General features: G+C 33.9%; 1 protein-coding gene across 2 annotated transcripts in view; it reads right to left on the reverse strand.

The window, feature by feature from the left end:
• The window catches only part of BMP2K (BMP2 inducible kinase), a 128,887-nt gene that overhangs the window by 46,792 nt on the left and 63,102 nt on the right, over positions 1-18,993 (reverse strand). For both annotated transcript variants that reach the window (XM_065878342.1, XM_065878343.1), the window contains exons 4-7: positions 17,019-17,161; positions 14,397-14,518; positions 12,186-12,267; positions 8,393-8,525 (exon numbers count right to left, since the gene is read on the reverse strand). In XM_065878342.1, the coding sequence (XP_065734414.1) occupies positions 8,393-8,525; positions 12,186-12,267; positions 14,397-14,518; positions 17,019-17,161 (480 nt within the window). The remainder of the gene's footprint in view (positions 1-8,392; positions 8,526-12,185; positions 12,268-14,396; positions 14,519-17,018; positions 17,162-18,993) is intronic.

Here is an 18,993-nt window from a genome sequence, read left to right on the forward strand (position 1 = left end):
AATTTTTAAGTAGTTGATCCAAAGCCATTTTCTCCCACAATAATTAAACCTCAAGTCTAGTGTTTTATTAACTCCTACTTCATGACAATAAAACCATATCATCTATAGAAATTTGCTCCTGAGGAGAAGGAGTGGATTAAGGAATACATGTGTCTAATTCATCCAAAAGTGAATCAAGTAATTAAGGTTTTTTTTTTGTTTTGTTTTGTTTTTGCGGTACACGGGCCTCTCACTGCTGTGGCCTCTCCCGTTGCGGAGCACAGGCTCCGGACGCGCAGGCCCAGCGGCCATGGCTCACGGGCCCAGCCGCTCCGCGGCATGTGGGATCTTCCCAGACCGGGGCACGAACCCGTGTCCCCTGTATCGGCAGGCGGACTCTCAACCACTGCGCCATCAGGGAAGCCCCCTAGTAATTAAGTTTTTTTAAAAAGACAGAGAAGCTAAAATACACCCTTGTTTACCCAACTTAATATGATCATGTGAGTCAGCACAAGACCATTCCAATTAACCTTGATTCTACTGTAAATATAAAATCGACCTTTAAAAAGTAAGCCATAATAGAAATGTAAGGATATTTCTCTGCTCCTCTTACTTGTGTGACTCTTTCTATTGACACAAATATCACTAACTCAACCTAAGAACACAAAACAGTCTCAGCATTGAAGGTAGTATATGACTAAACCACCACAGTATTTCCAACTGATGTATCAGACTATCTGATAAAAATCACTTGCCCAAGGCAGCTGAATTAATTATGCTTATTCTAATTTTGCAAAGGAAAGTACACCGTCCATGCATATTCCAGCAAAAAGAGCAGCTAAAGGAGCAGTGGCTGCTGCAGCACAGCAGTGGCCAAGTTAACCTACGGTTACATCGAGGACACACACCAAAAATTAAATGAAGTAGTTTCCATTCAAGTTACATAAAATGATGGATCCATACCGGGTCCTAAGTAAAAGTTAAACCAGCATCTCTAATCTAACAGCTCAACAAATTTAATAGGAAAATACTTTGGACAGAGGTCTCAAAAGAATGTTCCTGCTTAAAATTTGTTAACATTTTTTCCTTCCACAAAGACACTTTTTCTCTCCCACAGACTTCCAGCTATTACACTTACAGTAATTTACCTGAAAAGAGAAATACCCACTCTAATTTTGCAATCATAAATACTTCAAGCATTAATTTGTTATTTTTGTCTGTTGACCTATGGAAAGTATTATAGAAACTTACATGTTAGGCAAAGATGTTCTACAAACCTTATTCTATGGACTGTTGAAATGAAACCAAATTTAGCAGCTCATTAAATAAATGTGTTCAATCATAATGTAAAGACTAATGGCACTATAAATATGCCAGGATAGTATATTTGGGATAGCCCTGGTAGCTGTTCCTAGAAGTTATTGATCACAGCCCTCTCTTTACATCTCCCCAAATGGTAACCCAGAGCCAATGACTGAAAACCTTCAAGGAAACCCTATCTTAATCTCTGATTTCTTTTCAAAGGTACATTAAAATGTCCGAGATTTTTTTCAACAAAAAATATATAGGAAGACAGTGGGTGAAGAGCATAAATGAAGCAAGACTGGCCATGAGTTGATAATCACTGAAGCTAGGTGGCAGGTACATGATAAACCACTGCACTGTTCTGCCTATATTTGTATGTATTTTTTAACTTCCATAATAAATTTTAAGTGTATCTAAATAAGCAAGTTCCTGGTTTCCCACAGAAAACAGGTATTAAAATAAATTTATTTATTATCAAAACAACAAGAAATAACAAGTGTTGGTAGAATGTGGAAAAAAGGGAACCCTTGTGCAATGCTGGTGGGAATGTAAATTGGTACAGCTACTGTGGTAAACAGTACGGAGGTCTTTCAAAAAGTTGAAAATAGAGTACCATATAATCCATCAATTCTCCTTCTGAGTATGTATCTGAAGGAAACAAAAACACTAACTCAAAAAGATATCTGCTCCCCCGTGTTCACTGCAGCATTATTTACAAAAGCCAAGATATGGAAGCAACCTAAGTATCCATCAATGGATGAATGGATAAAGAAAATGAGAGGCAGGCATACACACACACACACACACACACACACACACACACACACACACACACACACACCATGGAATATTACTCAGTCATTAAAAAAGAGAAGGAAATCTTGCTATCTGCAACAACATGAATGAATGTGAGGGCATTATGCTAAGTGAAATTGGTCAGACAGACAACAAATACCATATGATCTCACTTAAAAAAAAAAAAGACATACAGAGAACAGACTGGTTCATTATATATTATATATCACTATTTCATGCACAAAGTTAAGAGATAAAAAAATTAATCTTAGTAGTTACATTTAACAGTATATTCTGGAATATATGATAAATTATGGTAAACCTTTGATATCCAACCTTAACCTGAAAAACCAAGTTTGGCTTCAAAGCATCCAAAGAAATCTCTGCGGGGAAAGTACATCCTACTTAGTATCTGACAGCAGATGCCCTGACCCTCACCCAGAAAATCAAAAATTAGGTTACTCAGGAAGAATTATCATGACATCAGTAGTAGTGGTAGTGGGTGCTATAGTAGTAATAATGATAGTAGTATTAAAGGCCATCTCTTTCTGAGTACTCACACATACTAAGAAGCACTTCTCATAATTCATTTAATTTTCACAATAACCTTAAGAGGTAGGTCATTTAATATGCTCATTTTAGAAATCAAACAGAAATAAATGGAGCTGCCCCGTATTCTGTACCCAATAGGTGACAGAGCAGATGCAAGCCTAGGCCATTTGGCTCCAGAGGCCAAATTGCTCTTAATCTCCACAATGTACTTCCTTAACCACTGTAACAGAAGCTAAAAGAAAGGTGAAGCAACCAGCCTTCTGTTCACTCATCAAAACTATTCAGTAATCCTGTTAGTTATGCTTCTCATTCTCCTCTAAATATTCTCTAAGTTCTTTTCAACTCTTAGATCCAAAAATGCAAAGTGATTCTCTCCTCATTGCCCCCCGCAATCCATCTTCAATACTTGTCTATTGGAAAAGTTAACAGAAGCTAAGAAGGAAAATTCTAAATAATTGCTACTTTTAAGAAGTAAAGTCTGCAGAAAGTTAATAAACTGAGCTTTGTGGACAGTAGTTAATATAATTAACAATTATTATCATTAATATATTAAATATTATTATATAAATAATAATAACTACCCTTGACCAAACTGGTGATAATCAAAAGTATATTCAAATACTTATATAACCACAAACCATACAGTTTTAACAAAGATTAAGCATGGCTATTTCATTTTCAAAAATCTTGAATCATATAAAATAGATGTAAACAGCATTAGTAAATCTATTCATACTAAGAAGATATATTTTTTTAAATGCTTTATCTTATAAATAAATGTGGGGCAACTACATCGTATGAATAGACAGTTGGCAATAAAAAGTTTCACTTTCAAAAACTAAGAGCACTGCTAGGTAGTTTCTGGTTTCTGAAGGTAGAATTTACTTGAAAGCAATGTAAATCACCAATTAGTTTATTATAAAAGCAGACAGAGGAACCTAAATAGGATGGTGAGAAACAGGCATGGTCACATGCAAAAAACGTAGAAAATAAAATTGCAAAGAATCTAAATGTTTTCTAAAAACCACTGCATTATAGATAAGTATGTTCGGGTTTTAAAAAATCTCTACTTTGTTATTAAGCTTTTACTACTCAAGACAATATTTAAAAAGTAAAGTCCACAAAAGCCCTTTGACAGGAGATAAAATACCAACATTTACTTGAGTGCTTTTATTTTATTCAACCTTGTTTTTTTATTTCTGCCTAGCTCTGAGAAATCAGTTCAAAGAAATTAATACATGGCCAAATTTATACTAACATTGATAAAAACTAAAATCTGTACATTTATTGAAAAATAAAGCAAGCATATGATGCCCAGTAAAGCATCAATGAACTAGAGTCCAATTAGATCCTAAAATTATCTGCAGTGTTTAGCTTTACTACCTTCCTACTGTACACAAACACACATACCCATACACACATACATAGAGAAGGAAAACAAACAAACCTAACACAAGAAAATAAGATCTCAAATAGAAAGAAGCCTCACATGTGAAACAGAATCCCATCCCATCCCTACAGGCTGTAGGAGCTGTAGCTGGTATGTGATTTATCAGTCTACTCAAATGAGAACCTAATCCTAGGTTGCAGAGTTAGTGTACTGGAGCCTGTGTCTGAAGTTTAAGCAGGACTTATAAACCTGAGATATAAACTGGCTGTGGCAAGAGGGAAGATTGGAAACAACTGGATCTCTTAGAATCTACACTGTTGCATTCTGAATGAAATGTTGAAAATCTCTCAATTATAGCTGTGCAAATAAACCAGAAATTTCATGTTGTAACTATCAAAAAAAAAAATAAGATCTCATCACTATAAGCAAATTAAATCATGAATCAGGGTATATACTGTCCAGCCTCTCATACAGTTTTGTCCAATGAGAATACTGAGTTGCGAAGACACTGCGAGATCCTCAATAAAATCCTCAGTCCAGCTGTGATTAAAGCTTTATACTTAACAACAAAACAGTGCCACAGATACAATGATTTACAACAAGGGCTTCAATAAAAGGTTAAACTTCAATTAGCCAGAGCACTCAACTGCCAAAGCAAATTCCTCAATCTATTTTTTGAGCATTCCAATTAATGAGTTTTTTCCATGCTTTTGATGCCCTAATTTTTGGACAATGAAGGAAGAAAGCAACTGGATAAGACAGAGCAGCTTATGGGTATGAAGTTTATTCAAATATACTCTAAAATATGTTTGCTCTCTAAAAAAAATTCACATTCTGCAAAATGGCAGGCTAAAAATAACAGGGCTAATGAGGAAAAGAGAGCTGGGACAAACCACTGAAAAAAAAACTATACAGCTCTGTCACCAGAACACTGACAAAAACATTAACTGGTATCTGGGAAGGTAACTTGGGCTGACCAGGCAGGTAGCTTAATTTGGCTGAAGGCTGCCACGAGGACATAAAAACACATCAAAATAAGACTAGGAGGTTCTCAACCAGTAAGATAAAAGTGCAGTTCCAAGCCAGCGAGTGTGCTAGTCAGGAGGCCATCCATTGGTAGAGAGTCACACAAAAGCTGAGAGGTAGACCTCTCTGGGAAGAAAACCTCAGGTACAAGCATTCTTATTAATGTTCTCCAGTTGTAGTGGAAAGTCTACAAGCTGGCAGTGCAGCAGCCAAGCTCAGGGCGACTTCCTTCCCCTACAAGTTATAACGCCAGCTCCCCCACCGCTGCCCTGCCTCCCCTCGCCTAGGAAAAGCATTCCACGTGAAGCAATGTAATTTTTGTGTTCAACTGACATAATTCTCTGATTTCCAACATGTATGAGCAAATCAACATTAAAGAAACAAAAAGATCATGCTTTAAATAAGTTTGCAAAGTAAAGCTAGATATCCTTTTAGGCTCCGTTTTCTTTTCTTTTCTTTTTTTTTTTTTTTTATCTTTCTCAGCATAACATTGTGTGATAGTTCAGGGCTGTGATTTTAATCCATAGTGTAAACTATACAGTTAGTCATTTTGGAATACAGTAAGTTCCTATCAGCAAACAAACATGCTATAAAATCTCCCATCTAAACAAACAAACTCCTTTGGCACCACATCCTCCTATAGGAAAGAGTCGTGCATACTTACTGACTCGACTCTCAACTTTATATTCTCTTTTGAACTCATTCCACTTAGACTCTGGTCCCCAGCACTTCACTGAAACAGTTCTTGTTAAGAGTCACTGATGACTTCTCTGTTGTTGATCCAGTGGTCAGCTTTCAGTCCTTGTTTTACTTGACCTATTGTTAGTATTTGAAGTAGTTGTTCTTAAAGCCTGGTTTCACTTAGTTTTGGGGATACCACTCTCTTTAGGTTTTCTTCCTCTCTTTCTGCTACTTCTGAGTGTCCTTTGTTGGTTCCTCCAAATGTTGGAGTAACTCAGGCCACTGCTTCCTCTCTTTCTGCTACTTCTGAGTGTCCTTTGTTGGTTCCTCCAAATATTGGAGTAACTCAGGGTTCATATTATAAACTTCTTTTGTTTATATACGTGCACTTAAGATGACCTCTTCCTGTCTCATGGTTTTAAATACTATCTAACTTAAGATCTAAATTTATATCAACCACAACTTCTTTCCTGAACTCCAGAGTCATATATCTGATAGCCTGTTTAATATCTCCACCTTAGTATATAATGGTCACCTTGAGCTTAATATGTCCAAATCTAAACTGATTTTCCTTCCAAAACTGGCTCATCCCACATGTATTTCCCAATCACGGTAAAGGCACCTCCATTCTTCTCCTCACTCAGGTCATAAACCTTGGAGTCATCCTTGCCTCTCTTCCTCTTTCACCCTCCCATCCAATCCACTAGCAAATCATCATGACTATATCTTGTAAATATAATCAGAATTAGACGACATCTTGCCCCATCACTGCTACCATCCTGGTGCAAGACAAATTCATCTCACTCTTGTTTTCTTGCAGTAACTTCTGAACTTCTCGCTGAGCTTATACCTTTCCCATCTTCTTGCCTCCTTACCCCTCTACTGACTACTCTTCACATAGTAGCTGAAATGATCCTTTTTAATAATGATGTTTTTTCATAAAAATAATGTTACTCTTCTACCCAAAGAGCTCAGTGGCCCCTTCATCTCATAATTAAAGCCATGGTCCTTTTGATGGCCTACTAGACCCTACACTCTTCCTGCTGCCTGTTCTTGTAATTGAAGTTTCATTGGAACATGACCACACTCATTCATTTACATATTGTCTGTGACTGCTTTCAGTAAAACAGCAGAGTTGAGTCATTGTAACAGAGACTCTATGGTCTGCAAAGCTTAGCTATTTACTGACTGTCTGGCCTGTTACAGAAAAAGTTTGCTGACCCTTGCTCTAGAATGTAAGGTTCTTTTTTATTTTGACATCTTTATTGGAGTATAATTGCTTTACAATGGTGTGTTAGTTTCTGCTTTATAACAAAGTGAATCAGTTACACATATAGATATGTTCCCATATCTCTTCCCTCTTGTGTCTCCCTCCCTCCCACCCTCCCTATCCTCCATTTTCTTTTGATTATTTTTCTTCTGGAGTGTTTGCCCTTTTCTTTTTCAGTTACATGAGTTAGCCAATTGTCAAATGTGTAACATAAATTACAAAAGTTAGCCAATTGTCAAGTGTGTAATAAATTTTTTTTCCAGTTTACCATTTGACTTTATGCTTGGGTTCATGGTTTGGGGGAACTTTTAATGGTTTAAATTTATATGTCAATGGATTCATCTTTTCTATTTCCTGAGATTAAAAGCCTAGTTTACACATTACCTACTCCAGTGTTATAAATAAATTCAGACATATTTTCTTCAAGTACATTTATGTTTTATTTTTTGCATTTAAGTCTTTGATTTATCTGAAATTTTAGCATAATGTTTGAAGTAGAGATCCAGTCTGATTTTTCATCCACAAGTGGATAATAAAGTTTTGTATTTCCATCTGTTTTTCCCCACTGAGTTGAACTGCTATCTTTATTATACAAAACCTCAAATATATTTACATTGACCCTCTTTTCTACTGCACTGATCTCAATGGCTGGAGGCTATGACAGAGGATGTTTAAAATGGAAAAGAACAGAGTAGAAATGCTAGAAATACTTTAATTGAAACAGTGCAGGGCAGTGCTGCTTAAATACTGCAACTTCCTAACATATTTTATATCTGATGATCCTCCTCCTCCCCCAAATCATCTTCTTCAGAAAATTGTACCATGTGCGTATATAAAATATTAAATTACAGTACCTGTCAAAAAGGAAGAAAAAATTCTTAAAAGAGGCTGTAATGAAAACTGAGGTATTCTTTTGGAATCAAAGGCCCACAGGATTACTCCTTCTGACATACACTTAGGTTGCTTTCTAATTTTATAATCAATAAGGAATATTAAAAAGAGTGGCCAAATAAACTACTATCTAAGATTGGCAATACTGTGATCTAAAGAAGCAACAGGTCTGGATATTTGGATTTCAAAAGTTCAAAGACTGAATAATTAAATGTTACGCTGTAAGTTTTTCCAGAAATTCCAGTTTCCTTAATTATATAATCTCTATGTTTTATAAAACCTTATCTAGAGCTTAAAAATATCCATGTACTAATCATTAATTAATCTGCTTTCATTCCTATAGAAGTCTTATAAACATCTTTTTCAATGTATTTCTTGACTATAGTTTCATAAAATTATAATACATGAAATTAAAAGACTAGGTTTAGGTAAAGGAATGGAAACAGCAGGCCCTAAGTACGGTTATCTTATAATTTTTTTTAATAAATTTTCCAAGTACTTACTTATTAAACAATGTATGTTATGGGAGTAACGGGAATTGTCTGGGATAGTGAAGCTGCCATCACAGATAGCAACCTGACTCTCACCAAAAGGAAGAGTGAAGAAACAAAGTTTATACAGCAAACATCCCAGGGCCTGTAAAACAAAGAAGCATGAATATCATCAGAGCTCAGGTATCAACTTAACCACAAGACAAAAAAAAAGTAGCCACAAACCAAGAACTAAATATGTTATTAAAAAAAATAAAAGCCTAATGTTTCTATACTGTATCAATCTTTTCACAAATTACAACTTAAACAAACTAATGCACTTAATTTTTAAAAAGGCATATAACTGCGTCATTACCATATTTTTCTATCACATCTGTGGCTAGCTGGCTGAATTAATGTTATCATGGAACTCTAGATCATGAATGATATAACTAAAATTGTAAGTGGCTGGTTCCCTTCGGGAGAAAAATTACACTTTTATTTCTTTCACAAGGAAAATATATATTTAGTACATAACTAGCATGTAACAACCAACGATGTAAGCACAAGGCTCCTCCGAGCAGAGTTCTTTAAAAATTCACTATAATATCTGTTTTAAAATTCCAACTACGAGTTAACCAGCACAGTTAAACTTAGCAGACAACCATCAATACTGATTATTCCCTGATTTTCACTGATTTCACTGAGCACGTCATTATTTCATAATATATTATTCACTGAGCACATAATATAAAAATTCGTTCTCTACTTCTATATATAATCCTACAATTTTAATTCTATATTACACTAGTCATATTTGCACCTGGGTAATCTATATAAAATTCAAAAAGGAAGGGCTCTGTCTGCTTCACTTGCATGGATTCACAGACATCATAGCACCAATAAATCTACTTGCTGACAATGAAGACAAAACACCCTAAAACACAAATTGCATCTGGAAAAGTAGCACAGGAAATTTTTAGCTAAACTGCCAACAGCTCACACCTGACACACAGTAATAAAATGTGATTTTCTGCTCAAGAAATCATTATGCTGTCACAGGAAGTGTCACCTATAAGCCTAATGAGTGTAAGGGGTGATTCTAATTCTAAATTGATTACATAAAATTATCCAGTAGTAACTATACAATTACATCAGCAATAACTGAAATTTGGCCTATCTAAAAATTAGCAAATCAGCTTTCCTTCGTTGGATTTTCTCCACACAGAAACTTAGCAAACCCAATTAACAAATACACTAGCTTTATAACTACTATGAAGATCACAGTATACAGAAATACCTTTCTGAGTTCAACAATATTAACTTACAACACATTATTTTCAATACTATAACAGTCTTACAATGAAAAAAGTTTAAATACTCTAGAAATTTCAATATATTAGTACAAAAACATTACTAGATTATTTACCATATGACTACAAAAGTATTAAGATTCTGAATAGAAATAACCAGTTCAATGTGGCTTTAAAAAAATTTACAATGCTTTTTTTTATAAGGAAGATATTTTCAGCTTTTATGCAACAGATTGAGCGTAAGCCTTCCTTAAAAGCACTAAAAAATATATTATTAATGGTGTAATATCTGCATTAAATTACACATTTCTTCTGCCCAAATGATAGGCCAACAAGATCTGCATTTTAGCCAGTTTTATCTTGTCAATCAAACCTTTAATAACGTATCTTCTGTTGTGGGAGTTCCCAGATAACAATTTTAGATAGCAATGCCAGTGTACTTAAAAAACATAAATCTCAAATACTCTTGCTTTACAGAGTGTGAGCACAGTGAGGTGTCCTAATTTTTTTTCACACCAAAGGCATTTCCCTCTTTATCCATTTGATACAATGAGAACTGTTGAAGAAACAGGAGGGAACGAATGACCTTATTTTGAAGGCTGAGTATCACCGTCTTTAATTTTCCTCGTTAAAAGGTAACATGAAGCATCTGTCACTGAATTTCCTACTGGTCAATAAAATCAGCATCCTAGTTCTCAGGATAAAAATAACCTACAATGAAAACTTCAAAACAAAAATTTTTTTCCCAAAATATATATGCTAAATGAATACTTTAACCTCAATATCATCACCCTCTGAATCAGCAATATTTTTTTTCTGGATATTCTTGAATTCACACCTAAAATGTTGTAGCATTTCATCTGAGCTAAGACAAGCATTAAAATGGCATCACCGAAATTAAAACTCTGTCAAGCATATAAACACAGATTCTGTTTTCTGATTACTTTTCTGGCTTCTTTTTTATCCTTGAGTATCTATTTGTCATCCCACAGCTATACCAAGTTATCCATTATAGAAATACTGTCCCATATACTAACCTGTAAATGGTATAAATTTTAAACGTATCACTGACAATTTAGTATGCTGCCTGGCATGCATTCGAAGCCTGGTGAAAAATGAAAACAACAAAAAAAGATTCCCTCCTTTTTGTTAAGATATTGGGCTACAGTCGCATTCTTAGAGACTTTTTTTTTTTTTAAATCAACCCTTGATGATTTCAAAACAGCAGTCAAGCTATAATGTCTGTTGTTTCCTCTGCTGTTGAAATACGCTTTTAGGTAATGTGGATTTCAACATCAGTCACAAAATTAGGCCAGGAAAGACTTCCACAATCACCTCCTCTAATTAATCCTTTCACTTTATAAATTAAGATCCAGCTGAATTTGCTTTCTACATTATACTGCAAGCCATTTACTATAAACCATTTAATGAGTCAATTGTTAACGCTGAGAAGAGCAACGGAATTTGAGTCACACAAGCTGGTGATCTGTAAGCAGTATCAAATTACCTAAATCAAACCTATTCATGGTTTGATTAAGTTATGTATATGGTTAAAAATTCAACTACCACGAGATTTAAGAACCACCGGTCAAAGAGTGTATATTATGTAGACAAAGGAAAACCTATCATAGATACTCTTTTTTTTTTTATTATCTTGCAAGAATATCTGGTATCCCAACACCTGTAAGAGAAGGCCAGGAGAGGGGCACCAAGAAGATATTCATTTGGGTTCACACGTTACACTCGACTACTTTCTAAACATTACGTTTTAAAACAAAATAAATATGACTTTTCTTGGAAATTCTAGAACTACTTCCAAAGGAGTATTTTTCCTCCATCCCTAACATAGCCACTAGTGGTACATGTGGCTAAATACGTGATAAATTTAAATGAGCTCACATCTAACACAGAGTTTCCTGCTAGTTTATTAAATATAGCCCAAACATATTTTACTTCTGAAATAAGTTCTAAAGAAGTGCGGGCACTCTAACATAAAGTTCAACTCTATAGAAACATGATATATCTCAATAATTCAATCCAGATATAGATGCTAAATGATAAAGAACCTAAATATATACAGGTTAGTCAATGGTATGTTTATAATTTTTAAAAAGTTTTACTCATGTTAGTTTCCACTAAAAAGATCCTAAAATATTCCAGAAAATTATCAACAATATTACATAAGAATTAGGTCTAGCTTTTCCATACTGTGATCAACCAAAATTGCACTCAAATCAAAAAAAATTGTTAACAATCATATATAATTTAAATTCTAAAAAATACTGTGATAAAAAGTTACATTATATGGAAATCCTTTATTTGCCTTTTTATACCTAAGCTTTCCATCTCAGGATCAAGAAGATAATATGTGCTAATATTTTTCTTCTGAAGAAGAAGCTTTACTGTCCACCACTCTCTGCTACTTATTAGGAAATACCTTGCGGAGGACAGGGGGAAAATAATCAGATTTTGTTAATTTGGTTAGTGAAAATGTCAGCCTTTCTTGGCCTTACCCAGATATCAGCCTTGGTGGTGATAGGTTTCCCTCCATAAAGGTTGATCATTTCAGGGGCTCTGTATGACAGAGTTGTATACCTGGCAGTAAATAAGTAAAATGGAGTGGAGATATAAAAAAAAAGACAGATACTACATTGTTTCTACATAAAATACTACGAAAAACTTTTAGGTTCGATAACATTATAAAGAAATAATACTATTTTAAAAGCTCATTAAAAGTCCATCAAGGATTAAACAATACAAAGCATCTATACACATTTTTATTCAACAAGTGCAATTGCATCTATAATGATAAAAACAATTTTTAATAGAAAAATTTTAAATAAAGGTGATGTATGGGAAACGTAGTTTTCCTTGAATTTCTTATAGGAAATAATACAATTTGACTATGAAAATATCCTTATCAAAATATTTTGGTCTATTAATTTAAAAGTACCTCTCAAAAAATTAATTTCTATGTTTATTAAGCAGCTTGTTTTTATGGACTCTAACATAATTCCTTGCACATGGTAGTAAATCTCCTTTAGGTTTGTTTTTATAATTGTTGTTTTAAAAGTAATCGCGTTGCCATAATGAACTATTATTATACTAATTAAGTACAGTTCTAAAACTGTCAGCATAAGCAATCTGGAATTAAGATACTGTGAATAAATATTTACCAGTATAAAAACTCCAAATCCATTATGAACAGAATAAAGTAGTGCTCAATGAACAGAATAAAGCAGTGCAGAAATTATTAGAATATCAAAGGAATTCCTATAGTATGGCATAATTTAAGATTCATTTTCAGTGTTTATATGTTTTATTTTACATGAATTATCTTAAAGCTCAATATTCTACCATGTTACTTTTTCCAAATTACCCTGACTGGGTGATACATTCTGATGATACTACTACAGAAGAGTGATCTAAGAAACCAGAATATAAACTACATGAGGACGGGACTTTTTTTTTTTTTTATTCACTGCTATACTGTATACCAACAACAGTGTCCACTACATTGTAGGCCCTGAATAATTACCTGTTAACTGAATAAATGGTTAGATCATTAACTCAACTGAGCCACAAAGCACAAGAACCCATGAGCTTATTACATTCATCACTAGTGTACAATTCTGCTGAACCTTAACTATACTTCAGATCTTAACAGCAAGAAATGAAACTTCCAGCAAGTCAAAGACGCTTGAGCAGAATTCTGCAGCTCTCATTACACATCACAACCCAATCTTTTTAAATTATATGTATATACATATATCCACAAGAAGCTAATTCAATAATTCATTGTTCTGTTTCTTCAGGACATTTATATGTTTACTAAGGAGTTTGTTTTTATGGAATCTAACATAATCATCATAGGCTGTTTCCTGAGTAGAAATATGTAAGTCTAGAAAACCATAGTTTTATACAAATGGTCCAGAGTAAGATCAGCTCTACTTGAGCTATCTCAAAATATATGTTGCAGTTCAAACGAAAGCTCCTAGGCAGCCTTAAACAACTGAGAATTTGTAAGGAAGTGAAGAAAAGCAACTTAGAAAAGGCAGCTACTTAGAAATTTCTATTCTGACAGATCTTTCTGCATTCTGTATCATTTTATTAAGATAACCTAGGATTTACATGCAGTACTATTTTCTAAAACTAGAAAACAGAAGTCAGGGAAAGGTTCTTATAATAGTACTCTAGCAACCATGGAAAGTACAAGATTAAGAAAACGTAAGGCAGATACGAGTTACATTTCTACCAGAAAGTTTTCCAATACAATATTATAAAGTAACAAGTTTTCCACATAGTTTTCAATGCATTACTAGGTCAATCTTCTTAACATTAAATATGAAGTAAAAGTTTAATGTTTTCAAATAATTTAATTTTTTCCTAACAAGCACAAATCCTCAGTATCGATAAAAACAAAGATGTTTAACTGAATTCAGCAATAACTTCAAACTCCCTTTAATGATTCCACTAATTACTATAGCTTATTTAACAAACTTCTTGATAAATTTGTTTACAATGCAGATGAAAATTTTGTTTCCATCGTAAAATGTATTTCCTATTGAACCAGATGAGACATAAACTAATCAATGTCTATGGCTCAGAAATATCTTCAAGAAATCTATTAATGGAATACCTAAAATTTATATTAGCAGAGCTGGTCACAGACTCAAGTTAACTAAAATTCCCATGAGACAAAACACAATAAAGATAACACTTACTTTTTAATTTCTTCTTCTACTGGATTAACTCCATCTTTCTGAGGATTAAGAAATTTATTTGTGGCACTGCCAAAGTCACAAAGTACATAGTTTCCACCATCATTCAACAAAATATTTTCCACCTTCAGAAAAGAAAAGCAATTAACAGTATTTTCAAGGTGAAAATTATACTTTTATAACAATGTTTTTACACAGTTAAACACTGATATATAATATATATATATAGAGAGAGAGAGACAGACAGACAGACAGACAGAGACAGAGAGTGAAAGAAAGAGAGTGAGAGAGAGAGAGAGAGAGAGAGAGAGAGAGAGAGAGAGAGAGAGGATACCTCAAATTGTGAGCAAGGACAAATGATTCAGAACAAAAATATACTTTACTTTATCTACTGCTTCCCTCACTAAGAACAGAAAAGTGCTTCTCCCATCCCAGGATGATTTTTGCAAGGGCCAAGGAACCCTAAGTCCTCTCAAAAACTGCTTCTATGGAAGAGAAGAACTAGTAGCAGTCAGAGTCTATACTATACCTCAATTTTTCTCCTTTTCTGACACTTAGCTTACTTATAGAAAGGTAACAAAAAACATTACAATTCTACCTTTGATTGACTCCTAATTCCATTTTTATCTAAAATACTACACTGAAAAACACAGATTTGACTTTATGCCTTAACTTAGAGATCAGAGTTGTAGTAACTTAAATAAAATTATGCGCACAGTTTCTAAAACAGGAGAATGTGGGTTCACAGCCCAGCTCTGCTACTTATTAGCATATGTACCCTTGGACAACTTGCTTAACCACTCTTGTGCTTTAGTCTCCTTATCTATAAAATGGGGAAAATAATAATATCTATTACAGGGCACTGTTGTAAAAACTGAAAGAATTAAAACATGTAAAAGGCTTAGAATAGTGACTGAAATAAGGTAAGCACACAATAAATGATACTATTATTAACATTTTTACACAATATTTTTTACTTTTATGATACAGTTTTAAATGAGTAATTTAATTTCTCTCCACTCTACCAAAATACTCACATTACAGTTTCTTTACAATGTTTCTTCTATATTTCATTTTACTCTACTTTTAAAAGTATTCAATATTTGCACAAAATATTTATATAAGAAATCTACTTTAAAAAAAAGAAACTTACTTAAAACAAACAGGATTGCATAAATTTACACATGTAAAAAGAACTAAGTATATGAAATATGGTCTATATAAAATTATGCAGTTCAATGTCTTTTTTGTTTTAAAATCAAGACTCAGCTGAAAACATCAACTTTACATTTAAAAAGTTAATGAGCTATAACAGTGCAAAAAAGTCAGACCGAATTATTGGGGAAAATGTAAAAGCTGCATATTCAAGAGAACTGAAATGAACTATACTGGTTATCAAAATTAAGGGACAGAGGTCTATAGTCAAGTATTTCAATCTTGCCTTGACTTGTATCCTTTCAGCACAGGTTTCCCTAGATGATGCTTTCATGGTTAACAACCTATATTCTAAGTGACATCTTCTATTCTTTTGTATCTTAAGAGCATTTTATTATCACTTTTCATAAATCTTGTAAAATAAGTCAGAATTGGGATTCATTCATTCATTAAATATTTATTGAGACCCTGCTATGTGCCAGGCACTGTTCTAAATGCTTGGATACATCAGTACGAAAGAGAAAAATCCCTGCCCACAGGAAGCTTACAGTGTAGTGGGAGAGGACAGAAAATAACCAACAGACATAATACATAAGCAAATTTTATAGTATCTGAGAAAGTGACAAGTGATAATAAAAGGCAGAACAAGTACAGTATGGAAAGGTTAGGTTGTAATTATAAATAAGGTGGTGCAAGGACAGGACTCACTGAGAAAGTGAATCTGAGCAGATTTGAAGTGGGGGAAAGATTAGCCGTGGGATATCTGGGCATAAAGCATTTCAGGAAGAGGAATTTTTGTAATCTTAGTGTTTGTAGGTATCAGAGAGGACCCCTATGCTTCTAAACAATATGTGTAATGATAGCTCAAGCAATATGATACCAGGAATGTTCAATCCCCTTTGGGCACTTTTTCCAGTTTAACAAGTGGGTACCATATACAAGAGGTCAGATTCCATGAAAATGTAAGACAAAGTGACCTTAGAGTGGCAATCATCACCAAATTATAGTAAATTATCTAAAACTACAGTAAATTATAAATAAATGAGTAAAGAGACCCATTTACGGTCACCTCCAATATCTCTGGAAAACACCCTGATGCTTAAAACGAATTATAAGAAATAGGAGGAGTGCTGAACTGGAAAGAGTAGTGTGGAGGGATATCCAACCTGTGTCAGTGATGTTCATATTTTTGTTCATATGAAACCTTTTAAAGAAGCCTGCTCTGTAGAACAGAAGCAAAGTAGGGAGCACAAAATCTACCTCTACAGTCGTGCTAGCAACCCTCAGAGTCATGAAAAGCACAATTTCAATTCTATAGTCTCTTTATATGGCCTCAGGAAATGTAGCTGGGGACAGAGAGACCAATCTCAGTGCTAGTAATAAAAACTGGTTTATATGAAGACAGTCCAAGAATACTTTTAACTCCAAAGTTTAAAAGGCATTAATCCATACGTAGACTAAAGTTCATACCTTCAGATCCCGGTGAATTATTGGAGTCTTACACTGATGCAACCTTGCAACAGCTTCACAGGTATCACAGAATATCTGTAACACTTCTGGTTCTGTAAAACCTGTCTGCAGCTTCTTATTCATCTGATTCACTACCTGCCCAGCTAACCAAAAAAGTAATTTTGAGAAGACATATTTTTAATAAATGAAGACTACCACAAACAAAGAGATTAAGAAATGTCTATGGTCTCAGGTAATGGAGAATTGGCTTTTTTTATAATTTTCATGTAAGGATGCTTATTATACCATATTGTGTTGATTCAATGACATACATTTTTTTTCACATTTTACATCTCTGAAGTGAAAACATCTTAAAATAAATGACGTTCTGCTAATGCTATTGGCCATATTTTAACATCTCCAAATTCAGAGTGTACCTTGTAACTGATGGCATCACAGATTTGAAATAACGGTTATTCAACACTGTGCTAGTTTTACGGGTAAACAGTGGTGAACAAAGATAAAGTCTCTATTATCATGGAATTTATAGTCTAAAGGCAGAGATAAACAATCACACAAATATTTATCATAATTACGTACAATAAGGATAATATGAGAAAAACCCAAATTTAAATTAGTGAAGGAGGATGGGGAGAAGAGAGTGCCAGAGAAGGCCTAAGGAAGTGATTATTTATGTTGAGACTGAAGGTTAATCAGGAATTAACCTGGCAGAGATCTGGGAGAACACACTAGTGATAGCAAGTGACATATACAAAGGCCTCTAGTTTGGGAAAGAGCTTAATGATTTTGAATAACTTAAAGAGAACCACTGTGGGTATGGTCTAGAAAGCAGAGAAGAGAGTAAAGTCAGATGATACTGACAAGACAAACAAATCAAGATTTTATCTTGAGATTTTTATCTTGAGAACCAAGGAAACTTCCTGATCTGACCTTTTAGAAGATCTCCTTGATTGGGGGATAGAGGAATCACAAGAGTGGAAAAAGAGAGATGGGTTAAGGGGCTAAGGCTCTAAACCAAGTTAAGAGATAGTGGGCAGAGTAACTTACTAAAATCAAATAGCCACAACAATGAGCCACGAGAGGATTATTAAATATTACAATGTACTACAATAATTGATAATCTAATAATGACAATTCTTAATTACTAAGAGGAAGTTTACTATTATTATATTTTAACAATGCAAGTAAATACATGATTCATTCACAGCATTCTAACAGAAATCAAGTTTGGAAATTTAAAAAGGCAAGCTTATGTTAACTTGAAACTTTCCTGGTAACAAGTTTGAATAAATGAATGTCTGCTACTGTGTAATCTGTAAGAAGGTGCATACACACCTGTTCCTTGTATTATTACTGTCTAAACAGCATTCTCATATATTTTCTGAAATAGGTGTTTTTTCTTAGATCTTTAAAGCAAGGGGAAAAAAATTTATTTTGCCTATCAATCCACAACTTTCAGAAAACTCAGGTCCATTTGGCTGTAATTTGTTCAAAGTGTCTCATATAAGACTGAGTCTCAAATTGCACCTGACTAGGCAGCAATTTCCTCCATCCTCGTTTGTCAGACGCCCTGACTCAAGTTATGCAAAAATTAAACAGTAATAAAAGTGCTTTCTTGGTGTTCATTCACATTCTTAAAATATCTTTTCATAGATAAGAAATCATAACCTTGAACTCATTCTATCTTTTCCACACTTTCAATGTTGCAATGAATAGAATAAATTTTAAACAAAAGTCAATCTTCTTTCTTCCCTTCAGAGATCTTTGGGCTTGAAACACAAAATCCAGTCCCCCAAAAAGGCTAAAAAGCTCTATTTGAGCTGCATTTCAAATGCAGAAACAAACAAAATTTCATTATTCAAAATCAAAGTCTTCTGAAAATTAAAGTAAAATTATTCTAATGAAAAATTTTAAAATCGGATTCAGAAAGGAAACAATGTATACTGAAGGTCTTTTAAGATAAGGTGCATGTAAC

Source organism: Phocoena phocoena, chromosome 5 (genome assembly GCF_963924675.1).
Source record: "Phocoena phocoena chromosome 5, mPhoPho1.1, whole genome shotgun sequence".
NCBI classification, from domain to species: domain Eukaryota; kingdom Metazoa; phylum Chordata; class Mammalia; order Artiodactyla; family Phocoenidae; genus Phocoena; species Phocoena phocoena.